General features: G+C 39.8%; 2 protein-coding genes across 17 annotated transcripts in view; both read left to right on the top strand.

The window, feature by feature from the left end:
• The first annotated feature begins 2,899 nt into the window (after positions 1-2,899).
• Positions 2,900-14,274, top strand: dbf4b (DBF4 zinc finger B). Of its 4 annotated transcripts, none has more exons than XM_053865266.1 (12): positions 2,900-3,000; positions 3,378-3,580; positions 6,377-6,541; positions 8,185-8,238; positions 8,308-8,374; positions 8,530-8,591; positions 8,684-8,699; positions 9,111-9,156; positions 11,052-11,180; positions 11,948-12,083; positions 12,163-12,287; positions 12,829-14,274. In XM_053865266.1, the coding sequence occupies exons 2-12, from the start codon at positions 3,431-3,433 to the stop codon at positions 13,991-13,993; spliced, it is 2,115 nt and encodes a 704-aa protein (XP_053721241.1). In that variant the 5' UTR covers positions 2,900-3,000; positions 3,378-3,430; the 3' UTR covers positions 13,994-14,274. The 4 variants fall into 4 exon arrangements, with proteins under 4 accessions (XP_053721241.1, XP_053721238.1, XP_053721240.1 ...); XM_053865263.1 differs by having other exon boundaries at positions 8,684-8,714; XM_053865265.1 differs by having other exon boundaries at positions 8,681-8,699.
• A 323-nt stretch (positions 14,275-14,597) lies between these two features.
• LOC128758849 (disintegrin and metalloproteinase domain-containing protein 11-like) overlaps positions 14,598-19,201 on the top strand; it is a 31,506-nt gene continuing 26,902 nt past the window's right edge. For 12 of the 13 annotated variants that reach the window (XR_008414549.1, XR_008414550.1, XM_053865256.1 and 9 more), the window contains exons 1-6: positions 14,598-14,919; positions 15,047-15,183; positions 15,695-15,771; positions 16,265-16,331; positions 18,833-18,915; positions 19,046-19,103. Coding sequence is in view for 11 of the 13 variants with exons in the window: in XM_053865256.1 (XP_053721231.1) it covers positions 14,859-14,919; positions 15,047-15,183; positions 15,695-15,771; positions 16,265-16,331; positions 18,833-18,915; positions 19,046-19,103 (483 nt within the window). In the remaining 2 variants the exon portion in view is untranslated. The remainder of the gene's footprint in view (positions 14,920-15,046; positions 15,184-15,694; positions 15,772-16,264; positions 16,332-18,832; positions 18,916-19,045; positions 19,104-19,201) is intronic. The other variant, XM_053865252.1, reaches the window with a different exon arrangement.

Here is a 19,201-nt window from a genome sequence, read left to right as displayed (position 1 = left end):
AGCTTTAACTCTGGATCCTTGATACTGCAACATGATTCCAGAGGAGATTCAACACGCAACATATACCTCCACTTGTAAAATGATGTGAAAAGGTGTCTTTCAGGGCGAATTGTAATGATTTGTTCAAGAAATTAATTACTGTCGGGAATCACGTGTGCACAGAGCCGAAGTGTGAGTGCTAACCGGTAGGAAAGAGACTTGACAACGAGAACACAATTTAACAACTTACTAATTCAATAAATAACACATTGAAGAAGGAAGAACTCAGAGTGTCACTGAATCAGGAGCAAAACACAAACAGAGCCGAGGAGTAAATCTGGAAACAAACAAGAATTGGAACACAATCACATGGAGGTCATGCTCATGGAAAACAAGTCCATAAAGACACAATGGTGGTGATAAACAAAGTCCAGTAAAAAGCAATAGACAGTTACATGGTGGTCAAAGACACAGAGGAAAAAGGGAGGAATGAACAACACACAAAACATGCTCGTGGTGGAAACACGCAGCAGTAAACACAGGAAGAACAAAGGGAGAAAAAACGGAAAGTGCATGGCAGAACCTCACTGACTTAGGATAAAGTTGACTATTAAAGCTCTAGGAGCAAAGAAGCGAACACAAATGGACTGCACTGACAATTTAGCGCAGGACAGGAACTGCAGAGCAGGTAACCTCGGTGAAGTTGATTGTGGGATCAGTCCCAGGCGTGTGCCATGAGTGGATCAAGCTTGGGTGGACAAAGAGGGGAGAACAAAGAATAGAACCAAAATAAAAGCAGATCAACTCAGATATTTTAAGGACGTATATTCTAATCAATCTTATGAGTACAACTGCTGCCGACGGCGAGATGAGGATTGTCACGTGGTTTCAAGCCACAACTGCACCCTCAGATGAAACGTTGAAAATCTTAGTCATGCATCGTGATTTGTAGTGACTCTACAGCACTTGTATCACATCTCTTGAACTGTAGGGAGCTATGGCTGCTGTAAAATTATGAGGCAGCAGATTTGTTTTATACCGCCCTCTGCTGGAAAAATAATAGTAGCTGCAACAATTATTAATTATTGTATTCTCTCCCTTACCTTTTTTCATTAGTCATTCAAATTGTAAATTTACTTGTTCAACAGCATTCCTTTAGAAGCATTGATTTCAATGACAAAGAGTTACAAACATCACAGTTTGCTGATGACACCATTATTTTTGGTAAATAAATCAAAAGTTGCATATGCCTTATGTGTCATAGATACTTAAAAAAAAATGTCTGGTTTAAACTTAAATTTAAACACATGTCACATTCTTTCTTTGAAAATCTGATACCAATATTTGCACAATTCTGGAAGAAGAGAAATACTTGGGAATTTGCATTACAAAAAATAGTGAACAATAAATACTGAAAGATTTTGACCCTGTTATGAGCAGTATTAAATCTAAATTTAATCGCAGGCTAACAGGAGATCTTTTCTATTCTACTCAGTAAAGCAAATTGCTTATAAAGAGTGCTGTACCCTTTCTCTGCTGTTGATGTAATGAAACCTAAAACTACTGTTTAGCTTCATTAGGAATAGACGGAATAGACCACACAAAGTGAAAAAAATAAACCCCAAAACAAATCATTTCGCTAACTGTAACTGATGGAGGATGAAATGTGTTACATTTGTCCACTCATAAGTATACTATTAAAATTAACTGGAACAAAAGATTCTGAAAAGACCGATGACGTGGAGGAGAAAAACAAGTTATTTTGACTGAAGATAAGTTGAGTCGAAATGAGCCTCAGTGGTGAATTTTATTGATCAGATTAAAACAAAATACAGATTTCTGCATGTGTGAGTGCTGACAGACATGAGCAAAAAACATGTCCTCACCAGACTGCTTCAGGACAGAAGATTGTTTCCCCTTTTTTTTACACTCAGGGTGTGGCCTAAGAGGCTAACTTTAGTGTAACTCAAATTCATTAGTTCTCATTCACTATTTTGTCCCTAGTTAACCACAGTATTATCATGATTTTTGGTTCAACATCTATACCCATTCACATTCCCAGTACTAGAACATCCACAAAATATAAGTGAACTAACGGCTCACTAAAGATGTTGTTTGGAATAAGATCATTGAATTACCCTTAAGCATGTACTTTCAAACTCAATTAAAGAACTACCATTCAAAATAAATCACATATATTGTGATTTATAGATAACCTGACCTTGTTAACTCATAGTCATATGTTCATTTATTTGTCATGTAGAGGACAAATGATCATGCTGTCACACAACTGAATCACACTATGAACAATTGAAGATCTATTTCTCCAAAGCAAACATGTAGAGACCTTTTGGATAGATGTTCAGACTGACCTAGACTCATTAAATGGGAAGAACTTTTTTCAATAACCTGCTTTGCTGCCCTAATGAAGTTGACATTATAAAGTTGATTTTTTTTATTATTTATATATTTATAGTTGTTATTTTTTTTTATATAAATCCAAAATAAACTGACCTTTCCGTGTACTATGACACTCTATTATCCCTAAAAGGATTTAATTAAAAAAGCCATGAAAATAAACTAAAAACTCACTGCTGTGTTTTCCTGTGCAATGACAATAAAGGAAGTCTAAGTCTCTAAACAAACATTCATTCATTCAGTCTGGAAAGCATTGTTTCGAAATGTGCTTATTACTATTGTTATTGCAATACAACATAATTAGATGAAAGTTTTATGATGCTTTCAAGTACGCCTTCATATAATTTGACCTGCATTTTGATTTTGTGTAATACTTGGAATACGTTCATAATGCAATATGAGTAGCAGTGTTGATAATAACCCTGAAACGAATCATGAGACGAAGCCTCAAATGACAATATTTCAGCGGAAGTGACGACGACGTCGTCCATTTTTTTTCCAAATTTACTGCGTGTTTTAAACGGTGGCGGTTTCGTTCCAACCTACGGCAGTGTGTTTGAGAAAATATATTACCTGGTCCTATTTACAGATACAGGACTCAAGGTAAGTTATCAAATTGTGACATCAGTACGTAATAGTAGGATTCTTCTGCCGAAAGTCAATTTTATTGTCTTTGAGGGGCATAGATTAGCTCATTTAGCACCGGAGCTAACATTCTAGCTGTCCGGTAATGTGCCTGCTTCCGATCTCATTATGCAAAGAAGTGCAGTGATGTACTCATGTGTATTCCTCGACGTATTATTATGCACGGTTAACTTTTTCTGTTCAGACACGTTCAGATGTTATGTGTTGTTGTTTTTGTGTGAAGTGCCGCGTGTCCACATATTTATGGTGGATATTGTCTTCACATGATTTCATTTGTTTTTGTTAAGATTTTGTTGCTGATCTTATTATTCACTCTCACATTTACTGATTTTCAGGCTCTTGTTCACCTTGACAAGGGAGCTGGCACGTTTCTCATTCAAGGACAGGTATGCATCAACACCAGGAAGCCTCGACCAAGGGCCTCTTGGGGAAACTGTGTTCTGGAGAGAAGAAACTCGCGGGGAAAGTATTTTATTTGGACAACTTGAAGAAACGACCAGCAGCACTTCTTGTAGAGGCAATTTATTTCCAAGGAGGAGTGAGTATGACAATAAAGTTACCTTACCTTACCTAGTATTGGGAGGGACATTTACAAGACAACCAAAGTACAACTAAATTAAGGATCATAGCGAGGCTACTTTTGTTCATGAACACACTCAACACACAATAACAGTGGTGGTTACTGAGGCTCTAAACCATAGTTGGCTTGGTAGCAAGAGCTGTGCTGATGTGACATTTCTGATGTAATCGTATGACTTGAATATTATCAGGAATCGCATGAATTAAAATTGGTTCGTTCAGCATTTCACTTCAGTGTCTAAATTAGAATTATCGCAATGAAGTATTTTTTTATTCAGTGTAGCAGTGACTTGCTGTCATGAGCTTCACATTCTGGATGTGACGCTCGGACCACCGGGTGTTGCTAAGCGTCAGCTGCGCTAACACTTTGTTCTTTGTCAAGTGCTGGAGCTTTAAATGTGTGTCATCTTTAAGTGACAAATTGAGAGAATCTTCATGACAGACTGCTGCTTCATGGCTGCTGCTGAGTGAGCAGCGAGTAGGGAAGAGCGGTTGCGTGACAACCTGCGGGGCTTCATCAGAGCGCCAGCTGTCACGTGATCGTTTGTTATGATTGGCAATGACAGGTAGTGATCAGCATTCACCAGTCACGCTGAAATCGGCCGATCACGATAGGTGACCGATCCACCTGAGCATCCCTAGTTTTTTCATCTCCTCGAATGCAGCATTTCTGTGATGGCGGATCACTGCATTTAAATTAAGTGATGTCATTATTATTATTGTTATTATTATACTACTACTACTACTTTAGTATCTATCATATTTGCAAAAAAAGTCAGGCTTCCACATTGAAACAACACTTAAGAACTTTCAGTTTTGGACGATTTTGGCAGCACCAGTGGACTAAAACGGTAGTGTTTTGCCTGAAGACAACCAAATTTCCTATGAGCACCAGCAAGCGCATTGTGTTAAAAAATCCACTCCAGTCATCTCCAGTCGCCTTCGGTTGGAGCGTGCTTTCTGCTTCCAGTGTGAAAGATGAACAGCAATATGGTAACGCATGTAATTATGGCTAAACATTATCATTTGACAAATGAAACATTTAACTTTGTTACAGCCCTGGCCCGTCTTTGCTGTCGTCGGGTGACGCGCTTACAAGTTTAGAACAATGATACATAGATAGATAGATAGATAGATAGATAGATACTTTATTGATCTCCGAAGAGAAATTCCCAAAACACATGGAACACATAAAAAAAAATTTATGTCAGTAAACACACGCGCCGACCCCGTTAGGAAGGTGCACCATATCCTGAATATAAACTGTGCCCAACTTGCACAAATATTTAGTTTAGTCTTTCTGGGAAAGTACTATTCATTCTAAAAAGAGATCATTTTGAAAATTACTAAACACTGCCCAAAACAAAAACATGCATTCCCAAGAAAACACAAAGTACCCATTATACTATTGGCTGTAGTGGTTGCAGGTGTTGCTTGCGCGGTGTAGACATTGCTTGCTTCTAATAGCTGTAGAGAAATGGTGTTTCTCTTGCATTGGTCTTGATCACTATTCATTGCCAACATGCTAACGAATACACAGTGGAAATAGAGGCACTATGTAAACATTACACAATGTTATAGGTTATCAGACTGACTTCAAGTTTACTGGCTGACTGAAACTGTCAGTTTTAGACCTCCAAAGTTTGTTGCTTGATGCTAATGAACTGTGTTACAAACAGACCCTTCCAAACTGACTAAATAAACGTTGCATGTCAATTTTTAAACAGCTACACTCAGCACAAGGTGCTACTGATAAGCAGGTCTATGAAACGTCACATTACACACCGGTATTGTCCTGCTTAGTCAGAGCAACATGTTTTACTTATTAGCAAATCCTGCAATCAAATAAATATAACATGACAAAAAAATCCAGTTTTCAAGGAAACTATTACATAAAAATAATGGGAAACTAGTGTCACGTAAAATACAAACTAACACAGTAATACCAGCATGCTTCAGTATTCACAGTTAGTTGCGTGGCTGATAGTAACGGAACTCCGAAAACTACTCATTTGTCCAGCAGGAACACAGCCAAAGCAGAATCGGTAGGAAAACCCTCCTCATCTCTGAGATCAGGCCAGCGAGTGAAAGCCGAGCCAATGTTGAGTCTTGATGGCGCTTTTGTCCGGTTGCTCTCTCTTTCTTTTCATCCATGTTAGCAGTAATGATGATTAGACGTTTGCGTCGTGTTTTAAGCAGCGAGGGTAGGTGGAAGTGACATATGCAGTAAAACAATTCAGCAAATTTGTAGTTTTTTTGGAGGTTAGAGTTACTACCAACCTCCTTGAAGTTATTTTGTGATTATAAAATCATTATAAACGGTCACAATGCAACAACGGCATCAGATGTTACTCAATATATTGCCACAATTTCTCCGCCACATCTTTCGCTAGACTCTACGAAGATACAATCAACCCTGAGCACTCACCGTCTCTCACAGCCACAATATCTACGACGTAAATTAAACTGGCTGATGTTATAAACACAACAGCATTCTACAAGAGACATGAGACATTTAAGTGCCCATCTCTATATTTGTTTAACTATTACCATTAGCAGAAAATGTATTCTTTCCTTCAAATATTTTAAACCTAAGATTATTTCATCTGCAACAGTGAGGTCCACTATTGATTGCATTTGACTATTTTTTTTAGCCATATAAATTATACAAAGTAGATGAGGGTCAATAAATAATATAAAGTCTTAACTTGTTTCACTTACCTAAAATTAATGTATTTATTTTTTCTATCTACAGAGGGTTGAGAGTTTTCTGCACAACGGCGTAAGCTTTGTTGTCACTGGAAATCGAGATGTTTTAAATGTTGCAAAAAAGGAGAGTGAAGAAGCCAAAGGTCCAGTGGTGCAGGAAGATAATATCCTCATCAAAGACAAACAACAACCTAGGCATTCAAAGCTGAAGGTAATTGTCATGTTTTATTTTTTATTTATTTATTTATTTTTTTATAAATCAATTTGTGTTCCCTCCTCTTTCTCTGTATTCTCAATTGGTGTCTTCTGATCCTTGCCATAACTGAAAAAACATGTGACCTATGACACCTAAAACATTGTTACTCTGTACTATCGGGGATAAAACGGACATAAAGGTTATGTTTGACAAAGTTGGCACTATATGCTAATAGGAATACAATGGTATGAATGTTTATATGTGTGTGTGCATGTGTGCGTGCGTGCGTGCGTGCGTGCAGGCGAGCGAGCGTGGCCCAAACACCAAAATTTATCAAGCGATTCCATTTTATTTTATTATAGATGATTTAGTAATGTAGCAGAGCAGTGACAATATACTAGATATGTGTATAGAGAAAATGTTAACTGAATGATTATATAACTGTAGTTAAAAGTTGAGAGCATTTTAATGCTCAATATGTTTTATGTTGTCTGGTTAAATAAAACGTATTGTTGGTACCCGTCGCAGGGAAATGTTTGAAGTTTGTTTCCCGGAAGGGAAAAAAATTTCCCGAGATGACATGCTGAACAATTGAGCAGCTTTTAGCTTAGCTTGGCAAATGTAAGCGAACGCAAAACCAATCGTGAATAACCTCCCAAACCCAAGCACTTGAACAAATGTAGAATGATGAACTTCAACAATCAAAAACAATTTTCAGCATGATGATGCTTCAAATATTAGACAAAGACAAATGCATCATGGGATAATGAGTGGTCAAGGCAGAATGAAGTACAGCAAAGTAAATACACATCTCATTTCATGTCACATGAAAGTAATTATGAAGTGTTTGTTGCTCAAGGGAAAACATTAATTAATATGATCAGATAACAGTGCGATCAGATCATCTTGAAACTTTTTGTTGTCACCGTCAAAGTCCTCCATATAATTGTACAAAGGTCTGGAGCAGGGATGAGATGTGGTTGCCTGGCGAGCAAAATATCTCTCTTCCTGTTCTTGCCTGACTGTCTATTTGTCATGGCCTGAAACCCACCCAGAACTGTATCTTTGTGGTAGTTATCCAAGTCCCTTTCTAGCTCCTGACTAACTCAACAAATCCCAAATACATTGTTAAATAAGTTGGTCAACATCTGATTTGTTCTCATTGTTTTTATTTCATTCAACCAAACAATGCTTCCAGTTTTCTTATTTACAGTGCAACAATTTGTTAGATGTCTGACATACAGTGACCTGTCCCCTTGAGCTGGGAACAGCCATACATTCAAACCGAGATGAGGTGCTCAATTAGACTTAGTCTGTAGAGAAATAACAAAGAGTCTTGTTAATATCAACATTTACATTATTTTCAAAGTCTCCATTTTTTAACTGTTTCTGTTAGGGATGATCTATAATTCTTCATTTCCATTTCTCTGAGAGCATCTAGATAGTTTCCACTGTTCAAAGTGTTTTACATTCATTGTTGTATTTTGTCATGTTCACTTGTGTTAATATGTGTTCAATATTATATGCCTCTGTTTTTGCTGTTGTCCTCGCCGTGTCTTCTGGTGATCAGTGTTTCCAAATCATCAAAGTCTTAGTTTTGTAATCTGTTGTACTTTAACAAGTTTCCTCTGAATGCTTCTTTTCATGCATCTTTTCAGGCCTGTGGCAGTCGAGGGAGGGCTTTGCTGGAAAAAGCCATTCGCAACAACAATGTAAGTCATTACACATTGACAGACAAAAATAACATGAATGTATCATCAACCATTTTCCTTTGTCTGAAGGAGCGGCTGGGAAGCAGTATTTTGGCCAACGCCAAGGCATGGGGAGTTGAAATTTTGTTTGTGGATGGTATCCTTTTGTTGCGAGACCAAGATCAAGTTGACTAATTGATCACAGACGTCACACATAAATATCAACAATGCAAGACTTGACTAGCTGTCTGCATATTTTTGTGTAGTTTCCCAGTTTAGTGGCTTACAGTTTTTTCCTTCATGCTTCTCTAGCTGTACTTCTGTATTTAAAACATTTGAACAAGGACACTCAAAGAAAACAGAAAAAGACTGATGTAAGTTTGCTACTGCTGCTTTCTCACTTTCTCACTTATTTATGCAAACATTTATACAGCGTGATGACTTTTTCTTTCTTTTGCTATAGCAGAATCCTGCTGTCAAAGGTCAGTTCACTATAGGTACAGTATGCACACACAGACAGACAGACACCAGACCTGTTTTTACTTGCCGAATGATAAAACATTTATGGATTGCCTTTTACTCAACACTGCATGATCAATGAATGATGGAAACCAAGCGCTCAGGTGAAAGAGGAGACAATCGCGACATGGTTGACCACTCCAGGGGAGCTTTGTGTGCAGAGAAATGCTCTTGATGAAAAAAAAATAGTGGAACAGTTACAGTATTTTGTTCAGTGTATCATAAAATAAATGATCATGTTAGTCTTTAATTATTGATTCGTTTTTTTTTGGTAGTGTGATTCATATTACAGTTTTATTGAATGTTATCTGAAGAATACAGCTATAACACCGCCTGTATGTAGCTAATCTCTGTCCTTCTCATCATTTTTGCAGCAATTGCTTTGAGATCACCCTTCATTAAAATTGAAGATGTCAGCAGGTGAGCTTCGTTTTCACTCTGTACAATGACTTAAAGTGATAAAAAGTGAAACGGGGGAAAAGCATAAACAATCTAGTCTGTCATTTTGGTAATCATTTTGTCTCTAAATGAGAGTTAGGTTGCAGTAAACAATTTTGTTTTGCTCTCTGCGGCTGCATTTTTATTGACCCTGTGCTGTCTTTTAATGAGTTGCCTCTATTTAGATTGTTTCCTTGTCTGGTGAGGTTATCTGGGGATAATAGTCCCAAATAGTGTGATAAGGAGCAGGCTAATAAGGAATTTTGGTACAATAAAAATGAATTTGCACATTTATAAAGGCCTCTTTCTTGCTAGCTACTACATAAGACTAGGCATGCTCCGATCGATCGGTCACCAATCATGAACAGCCGATTTCAGAGTGATCAGTGAATGGCGATCGCTACCTGTCACTGACGCACACAACAACTGATCACGTGTGACAGCGGGCGCAGAAAGCCCCGCTGGTTGTGATGTGTCTGCTCCTCCCTACTCGCTGCTCACTAAGGGTGGTTTCACACTGCGGGTTCTTTCATGCAGGGCCTGAGTTCGATTCGTCCCCTGCTGTGCAGCTTCGCACCTCTGTGCCTCAGGCGATGTCCTTTTTTTTCTCCCCAGCTGGCCCTCTGCGCGAAATAGCTGGTTTGTGACCCACGATGAAGCACGTCTCAAGGAAGTTGTCATCAGTCGCGCGACAACTTATTTACCACCATCGGGTTGACCACCTTATTTCTCAGTCAGTTCTTAGCTCTACCAGTCATCATCACCTTAGATATTAACTGATGACGGACCTCCGTAACGGCTGGAACAGTGTGGCATTTCACAGCCAAAACTAAACATGAAAGAGTCTCGTCATGTTTAATTTACAAGGAAATAGCGAAACAAGCTGTGTAATACGGAGCGTCTTGATTGATCCACACCACTCTTGCAACCCATTGAACAAAGTGAGCGAGATTACTGACGATTTAGAGGATTTTAGTTAGTGAAGTAAAGATCCAGACGTCATAAGTGAGCAATGAATAGTCTGGTGATCTTCAGTAACTTGGGTAAAATCAGCGTCTTTCCTAGTCGCTGTTTTCAGTTGTCCTTTTGACAGAATTTAGAAGTTAATATTGGAAAATATAAGCACATAACTCATTCACATTTTGTTTTCAGAAATGAGGAACCAGAATTCAAATGTCTTCTAGATTGATTCTTTTGGAACTCATTTCTATGAATCTCCCACCCTGTATGGTGGTTCTCGGTGGTCTACTCAACTGTGCTTTCATTTCCTAATTGAACCATCACAGTGCTGCGGCATAATGTGACAGCCCCTTAGTGCTAAAGCTCCCCAGGAGCATAGCTGTCGCAGATAAGATTTCAACCAGACGAGGTTGCGCAAGCTTCACTGGCTGCTCGACTCTGCAGGGGATCTCCTTGTGCGCAACTCTTTTCATCTGTCCTCTCATTTTCACCTCATTAAAGTGCTTCACTGAAGCTGGTTGTTATTGAAACCACCCCTGCTGTATCTTTGGCTGAACTACCCTTCTGGTTATATCATGGTTGGATACCTTTGTACTAATACACAGTTTACAAGTGCAAAGCATAACTGAGGTAACGGCGCAGGGAAGACATTTGCCAGTGTTACATGTTTCCACTGCTTTTAGAGACGAGCAGGTTAGTCGCCGCATACTCAGAAAGAACAGAGTTCTGCTTGGAATTATGGGGTTATGGCATTGAACTATCTGCAATCCTTAACAACAAGTAATTACCCTTTAAGTTAAGTTATAAATCAGTCAGTTTGTGTACATGTGAAGGTTTAGGGGAAAACGACTTGTGCATTTATTGTGTTTTCGTATTAATTAGATGTAAATATGTGTAATGTTCTCTTGTATCTGCAGGAAGTACAAGCCCTTACATGTGCAGGCCATGAACTTCCCCATTCTGCACTTTTCAAATAGATTTAGTCCCTTTGAGTCTCCGTCGCGTGTACTTGTTAAGCAGGCAGAAAAGGCTCCAGTAAAAAACAGGTGGGTAAATCTCTTCATCCTTTTATATATTTTTATATATATATATATATATATATATATATATATATATATATATATATATATATTAGGGGTGGGATTTGATTAAACAATTAATCTAATTAATTTGGGAATTTGTGATTAATCTCAATTCATCACAGTGTAATGGTATAAGAATATTTGCCACAAGAAGCCACATTTTTCAATTTGAATGAATTTGGTATATTAGTCAAACTAATAATGGACACATACATTTAAACACCAAAATATTGTCTATTTTGCATCAGTTTGACAAAAGCACAATAAATCACAATGGTGGCTATATTCAAGTTTTTACATAACCTTATTTAAACTAAAGCTCTTTGAATGTCTTAAATATTTGTATAAGAATTTCAATTTTATAAGAATTTCAAGTACATTCAGAGTAGGGGAAACCCTGTCCATTGTGTAGCGCAAAACATCCCTGAACAAAAGCAAACAGACTTCTTTTGTTCAGAGATTCCTCCATCCTGCATCAGTGTGATCAGTGGATCAGGAACTCATGCACTTAGAAAGGTTCCATGTTGTCTGGAGAGCAAACTGTTCAATTAAATTAAAACGATTAAATGTGATTAAAATATTTTAACGTGTTAATTACGATTAACAAATCAACTTGTTAAAGTCCCACCACTAATATCTATATATCTATATATATATGTATATATATATAAGGTCTATTTGGTTTCTTCTAGTGTAATGTTTGATATGTGAACATTGGTTGTGCTTATCAGGGAAAGGAGTCATGCTGAAAGTGGTGCAACAGTAGAAGACTCTCACTCGGCGCTGAGCCCGTCACCCTGGCATTATCGAAAAAGGGATCATTCTTTCTGTGAATGTTGCCACCAGCCCTTCTCCAATTTTGAAGAAGTAAAGTGCAAAAATTTGAGATTAGATGGTTGGAGAGGATTTGATATATTAACTAATCCTGTCTTTGTTTTCCTTTCAGCACCTACAGTCTGGTCAGCATCGGGCCTTTGTTCAAGACTCTTCCAACTACAGTCTTGTAGACCAACTGGTGTCTCAGATGCTTCCAGGCTTCAGCCTCATTTCACTACTGTCAGTTAGTGACAGGTACCCACCGTCCAGCTCTTGCCTCAGGAGTCATTCCTGTGGGTCCGGTGTCACATACATATTGGCCGCCTTTATTCTGTACAAATATGGCATACTTCACATTCTCTGCTACTTTATTTTTTATTTTTTTGCAGGAATTAATGTGCTAGAAATTACACATATATTGCACAAGTACTTTTGTTTCGGTCCCAACACTTCATAGAATGGTTTCTTGAGGCATGGTAACTTTTTCTAATGGAATCTTAAATGATCTTTATTCTTTTGCTTTACGGATTACTTTTTCCAGATATACTCTGTTTCTTTTTGTCTCAACTTTGAAGTAATAAGAATAAAACACAAAAAACAAATGTTAATTGGAAGATATGAATATAGACTTGGCACTCTTAATATATCTGAAATTCACAGGCACTGACCTGCTGCTATAAGAATCAACTGTGGCAAATGCATTATCAATTCGTTTAAATTCTGTTGATTGATGAAAGTCTCTGTTGTTCACTGTTGTGCAGCCCAATTCTAACTTCAAGTCATATCATTGTTCTAGGCATTCCGCACCTTCACCGATTCCCTATATGGATGAATTGTTGCCTCTGACTGACGCTGATGGTGCCAACGTAGGTTCTCTCTCCTCCAACCCCAGATGGATGGCTGCGTCTGGCTCTCCTGCTGCCTCTGACCAAGTGGGACCATATCCAATCCCAGATGTAGAGACTCCTCCTGCGAAATTATCCTCCCTGTGCCACGTCCAAGTGAAAGAACCAGATATTTCATCATCAATGGTCATAATGGAAAAGAATTTAGAATTCAACCACCATGACCCAGAGAGCCAACAAACTCAACAGCTCGACCTGTTTCCCTCTTGTGATCCATATTCCCAGCCCCCTGTCCTCAGCCCTCAGATTCCTAATTCTGATGAGTTCTTGGAGCCACACTGCCTGTATTCAGAACCTCCAGCCCTGAGTCCTCAGTGCTATAGTACTGTCGGTGCCTGTAAAGTGGACTCCTACTTGGACTCTTTGCCTCAATCAAACCTGGAAAATCCTTCTCTACAAAAAGTGGATTTCTGGCCCAGTAATAATTCTGACAGGACAACCAAAAAACGTCACATTTCCACTCCTAAGCACGTGCAATGCAAAAGAAGGAGAACCACGACAACCAGTGGTGGCGGTTTGCCTGAAGGCGCTGATGAAATTTTGTCAGGAAAATCCAATGTGGACATTGCTTGCAAAAGTCATTTATCACCTAGTTTGTTTTTTGAGCATTGTGCTGCACAGATTTGTCCACAAAAGCAAGAGCAATCAAACATATCCCGTCTTAGTAAAGTTCAGCCTGTATGGTTGGGTCCTTATATTCAGTTATTTAATGAACCACTTGCATGTCAAGACACCAAGCCATCACAATCCACCTCCTTCTGTATCGATTCCACTCTCATCCCGGATGTGGGGAAGCTCGTGTCATCATCAGACTCAGATTGGGACTGTGAGCTGCTGCCTCAGCTGGAGTCCACTGCAGCTCCAGGACACAGAAACCTTAATTTGCAGAACTGCGAACTTGACAAGGATGTCCTCCAACGACCGCATGCATGGATGCATGACAGCACATATGAGTCCCGCTTACACACCGTTCTTCAGCCAGAGAAATCTGCAGCAACACTCCTTAACAATGCTTCATCCAGGGCTTTGGTGCAGATTGTGGAGGTCCAGCACTGAAAATTCACAAGAATGGCAAAAAATCGTATTTGAACTGCGCAAATGAACAGTGAACACTTTTTAATGTTTTTAATTGCATTTATTATGAAGCTCTATGACAATGCTGTAAACTATGTGCTTCAACTGAGCACATTAAGATGGTTTGACATAAACCGTTTATTGTTCTCTGTCCTTTTTACCTAAAGTACAAGTGGGTCATGAGACTTTTTTTCTCCAGGATTTTTATTTTTTTTGCCATTGTCATTTTTTTAATCCAATGCCCTCCATGTTCTAATAAATTATTATTAATTTAAAGCATACTCTGTTGTCACAAGTTTTAGAGATAGTTGTCTCTTTTAAGCAATCGAGATTAAAAGAAGAAAAAAACTTCATTTCATTTCAGATAGACGAACCTTGACCTACCCGGAAATTGGAATGAGGAGCGTTAGTCACTATTTGCGCATGAATGGAAATTGAAAACACATTTCAATGAGATCGATAAAATCTGCAAGTGTCAGTCGCTTTGCGTCGCTCTCAGACGGTCTGCACTGCTGTCGCCTCCCCCGCCCCCTGCAACTATCCGTGCTCTCCGCTGCTTTCTGTCCTCCAGATGGGTTGCGTTACTCCCAAACCGCACACAGCTGAAGCAAACTTACTCACATTATTAGATAATATTCCTCAACTCGTAGCTCGCTACAACTTTAGGACCAGAGTGAACATTTGGATAACGGGTGATTTCTTTAGCTACCGCTCTCAGTCGGCCTGCGTCCCTCGCACATCGCGCCGCCGCCTTTGATGTGCTGAAGGCGTCGTTGAACGGTCACGCGGCGTCTGCACCTCAGCTGGGACACCGCGTGTCTCGCGAACCACGCCGGACCGAGGAGACATGCTGACAGTGAGATGCCTGCTGTTCACCACATTCTGGACTCGGTTCTACGGTGTGTCTGGTGGGTTTTGGCTCCGTGCGTAAATTTCAATAAAAGACCGACTATCTGTTGTAGTTAGCCGAACGTGAGTTTCAGATCCAGTATCACCCACCGTACGACTCCTGTTCTCCGTATCTTTGTGGTGAAGGTGTTCCGGCAGAATTGCAACCTTTTCCTGAGGAGATTGTACAGCCGAAGAGACTTGTGCAGCAGACCAACTCTCAGGATGAACTGTTCCACGGACACCTGGACACCCGGGTCAAAAACTACTCACGGCACTATCAAGTAAGTGCGGCGTGATTCGTTTACACATAAAATTGATATGCATGTGCCACTTCTAGGACCCTCCCGTTTCTCCTTAGACAGCCGAAGTTAGTTCGTCTTTGCACCGTCATACCAGACCCACAACGCGTTGGTCAGTAACTTTACCTGGGTGTTAATCCGCTGGTGGGTGGGTATGCGCGTATTTAGCCGTCTCTCATGGAGTCCAATGAGGACCCAGGACTTGCCCTCTAATGGTCTGAAACCGACTACAACGAAGGCCGACGGGACGAATGAATTCCCAGATGGACCGACACTATCGATCTCTAACGACCTGTAACGTGAGATTGGTCTGCTGAATAATGGAAGACGAATACCGCCTCTATGAAAAGGGCAGTGGATTATGAAGTCGTCATAACAGTGGAGCTTAGGTTGTTTAAGCGTCCATCTTATTTTAGACATACTTACTTACTTTACTCATGTTTTAACGTTACAAATTTAACTCAATTGTTTTGTGTGTGTGTGTGTTCCTCAGCCCATCCATTTGGCCCAGACCAGCCTCCTGGTTGAAACCTTTGGCAGGAGGTTCATCCTTGACCTGGAACTGAATCAGTGAGTGCACTCACACCAAACGTGATTTGTGATGGGATTGTTTTATTCAACATCAATGGAAATCCCTCACATGGGATATAGTCTCTTTGCAAATGAGTTAGTGTTGGAATTTTCTAATATTGCAGTGGTGTTGTCTTCTTCACCCATATTACCTGCATAGCCTGTTCTGGGGTGTAAATACTGCGTCTTGCCTGTGGAGTCTGTGAACTTACTACTGGATGATGGACTATTGAATATTGATAAATTGCAGTGTGTTTCGTGTATTTTTCCATCCAATTGTGTAGCCTGATTAAAACTGCACTTTTTCCTACTGCTGTTCTCTCTCATTGCACGCAACAATGTTATATGCACATTCTGAAATCTGACCACGCTGCAACCAGTGGTTGCTAATAATGATTACATAATATAATCTTCTACTGCCCTTCCACCCACCGTGTTAAACTCTCTGCAAAAAGAAATTATGAAATGTTTGTCTTCTCTTGTGTTTTGTCAGCAACCTTCTGGCCACTGGCTATGTGGAGCGCCACTACAACAAGGATGGGGAGCCCACCCAACGGAAGGTGATGTGTGGTCTTTTTTGTTCTCAAAAAGCAATAAGCTTTGTGCAGATTGGTCACTTGTAATCTCCCAATAAACTGACTTGGTTGGTGAGGAGACACCAGTAAATTTAAGTACTTTTCCACCGACGAGATTGTCAGGAACACTCAAGGTGCTGTGGTTTTGAATTAAGGAAAATCAGTCTGAATGGAAATCATTAGAGACAATTTGCTGTCGTTCCCAAACACTTCCATGTTTTTAATATGCAGTTGACATTTGACCTAGGAATATTGAGGACTGAGACTGTTTCATGACTGGATTTGTTGCACAGGTGGCAGCCTATCACAGTTCCACACTGGAATTCAATGAGCTTATGGGAGTGACCCATTCTTTCACAAATAGTATAACAGTCTGCATCCCCATGTACTTGGTTTTATATACCTGTGCTCATGGAAATGATTCGAGCACCTGATTCTGAACATCTGGATGGATGAGCAATATAGTGAATATGGAAATATATAATATATATATTGCTTTTCTCATTATCTTCTCACAAGAATTCAGGTTCAGATCTCACTCTCACATCAATAACTAAGGTCTTGTTGAGAATTTTGTAGGCCTCATGTGTCGCAGTTTCAGGTTCAGTTTTGAACGGTGTGATGGTGATCTGGCTGATGATGATCCACCAATTGATCTGATCTTGATCTTCATTTTTTGGAGCACATATCTGCCAGGTACAGGTCTTTCCTTACCCCTTACCTCTCACGGTCCGTGTGCATCTGCTGCATCAGATAATTACATATCCTGCTTTTAGTCCAGTAACTCAACCTCTTATTTATAGTACTTCTCCTTGCTAAGTGCCTTGATGGAGTTAGTGAGTTATGATTTATTTCTCTACCAGAGGAGAGATAAAGATAAAAGACATTCATAAATCCAAAAACAAAGCATGGACACTAAACAGAGCTTGTTGCATGTTGTTTCAGTCTCACAGGGAACATCATCTTGATGTAGTGGTCAGTCATAATTTCCGTTGCCTTTCTGTTCGGGGACGGACGGACGGTATTGGCGGAGGCGTCCTCTTCCTGGTCCCGATTAGGGTTCGCTGATCATGGACACACTCACTGTCACAGGCAGCGTTAATACTACGACCCGGCATCAGTTAGGGACCATCAAGAAATTCTAAAACAGTCGAAGTATTGGTGAAATCAAATCTACTTTAGGAGAGAATTGTGAAAATATTTTTAATCACACTAGTCAAAAGACTGTCAGTTGATTTCGAGAATAGAACTAGGGATGTTCCGATCAGGGTTTTTGCTGTCGATACCGATACCGATCACATGTATTGGCAATGAATTTGTAGTCAAAATGGTGAGACCTGTGTACATGACGTGAAAACATAAACCCTTAAAACATTTTAATTCAGACACCGTTTAATATACCTCTTCAAGAAGGAAAAAAAACGAAAAAAAACGTGCAGAATGCAGCTACTATTATGTCAAAAGGACAACTGAAAAACATTAATTTCATTTGAGATGTCGCAGTTTGGTGAATCTATTGAGACTCTGCTATGTCCGTGAAATATTTACATAATGGCCGTTTGTTGCGGGACTCTGAGACAGCACTGCATTTATGAAAGTTTCCATCGCGGACCTTTTTAAAAGTTTCAGATTCAGCTGGATAACAGATGCTGCACCTGACTCCAAAATGGCGACGGATGCGGTCGTTTCCGTTTCTGCGTAAATGACATCTGAGGAAGGCTGCTCATCCAGCTCGGTGAAATTAATGGTTATATCTTAGAGCTGCACCAACAGCCCGCTGCGCTAACAGCCTGCTCCGCTAACAGCCTGCTGCTGAGGAACCAGCGGTCTGCTTTCATGAGCCCGGTAAACTCTGTGCTCCAACAAGTGCTGCTGGGAGCAAATTTTGAAATCTTCACGGCAGACTGCTGAGGCTATCGGTTGTTGTGATCAGCAACGACAGTTAGTTACTAGGAAATGTGTCCAGAAGGGTCCATATTTAAAGTAAACAGTTGAGACATGAGATACAGCAGACAGCTCAATTTTAGCCCTAAATAAATCTGGCGACCTATTACTGTCTCTCACCCAATGCTCCAACACTCCCCGCAACCCTGTACAGGACTAAGCGGTAGGTACATGAAGATGTATGCATGATTAGATGTGAATTATTTCCTAACGTGGGTTTTTTTTTTATGCCACAGTGAATTTAAAGGGCGTTGCATGGTTTTGAAAACAGATGAGGTCAAATATTCGGTATCAGTCACAGAGTAATGGTCCGAGAGTACAGAGAGCACAAATGCTGATCACTTTAACATAGTGAATCATCAATGTTTGTGACTGTATTGTTTACTTTTGTGTACTTTTTTCATGACTTCAGAAGCCTTCTGATTAGGGAACTCTCAGTCATTACTCTTCATTCTTGCTCATCTGCCCTTGTCAGTGCAGCAGTGGGCATGAAATGCTGCGTCTGAGTTTTGGTAGATTTCTGATACTGTTGTGGTTTTCAGGGTGGAGAACACTGCTACTACCACGGGCAGGTTCGAGGACTGCCGGACTCTTGGGCTGCCCTGTCCACCTGCCACGGCGTGCGGTCAGTTTGTTAAATAATATTCCCATCAAAATGATATTGCTAATTTTTACCACAAAAAGAATATGATGATTCCAGATCAAGACAAAACACATCTTTAAAACTATCACATTCCTGTCCGCTATCATTTCAGAGGGATGTTTTCTGATGGAAACTTTTCCTTTGGAATTGAACCTGCAGCCACAGGAGAGGTAGGCATGTTTTACGCTCACTACGGTCATTACGGTCACTGTCAGATGAATTTGAGTGTACACTTATCTATTAATTATTATTTTTCTTTTAAATGTTG

The sequence above is a fragment of the Synchiropus splendidus genome, chromosome 5 (genome assembly GCF_027744825.2).
Source record: "Synchiropus splendidus isolate RoL2022-P1 chromosome 5, RoL_Sspl_1.0, whole genome shotgun sequence".
Taxonomy (NCBI): Eukaryota; Metazoa; Chordata; class Actinopteri; order Syngnathiformes; family Callionymidae; genus Synchiropus; species Synchiropus splendidus.
This window is presented reverse-complemented; position numbering and strand designations above follow the sequence as displayed.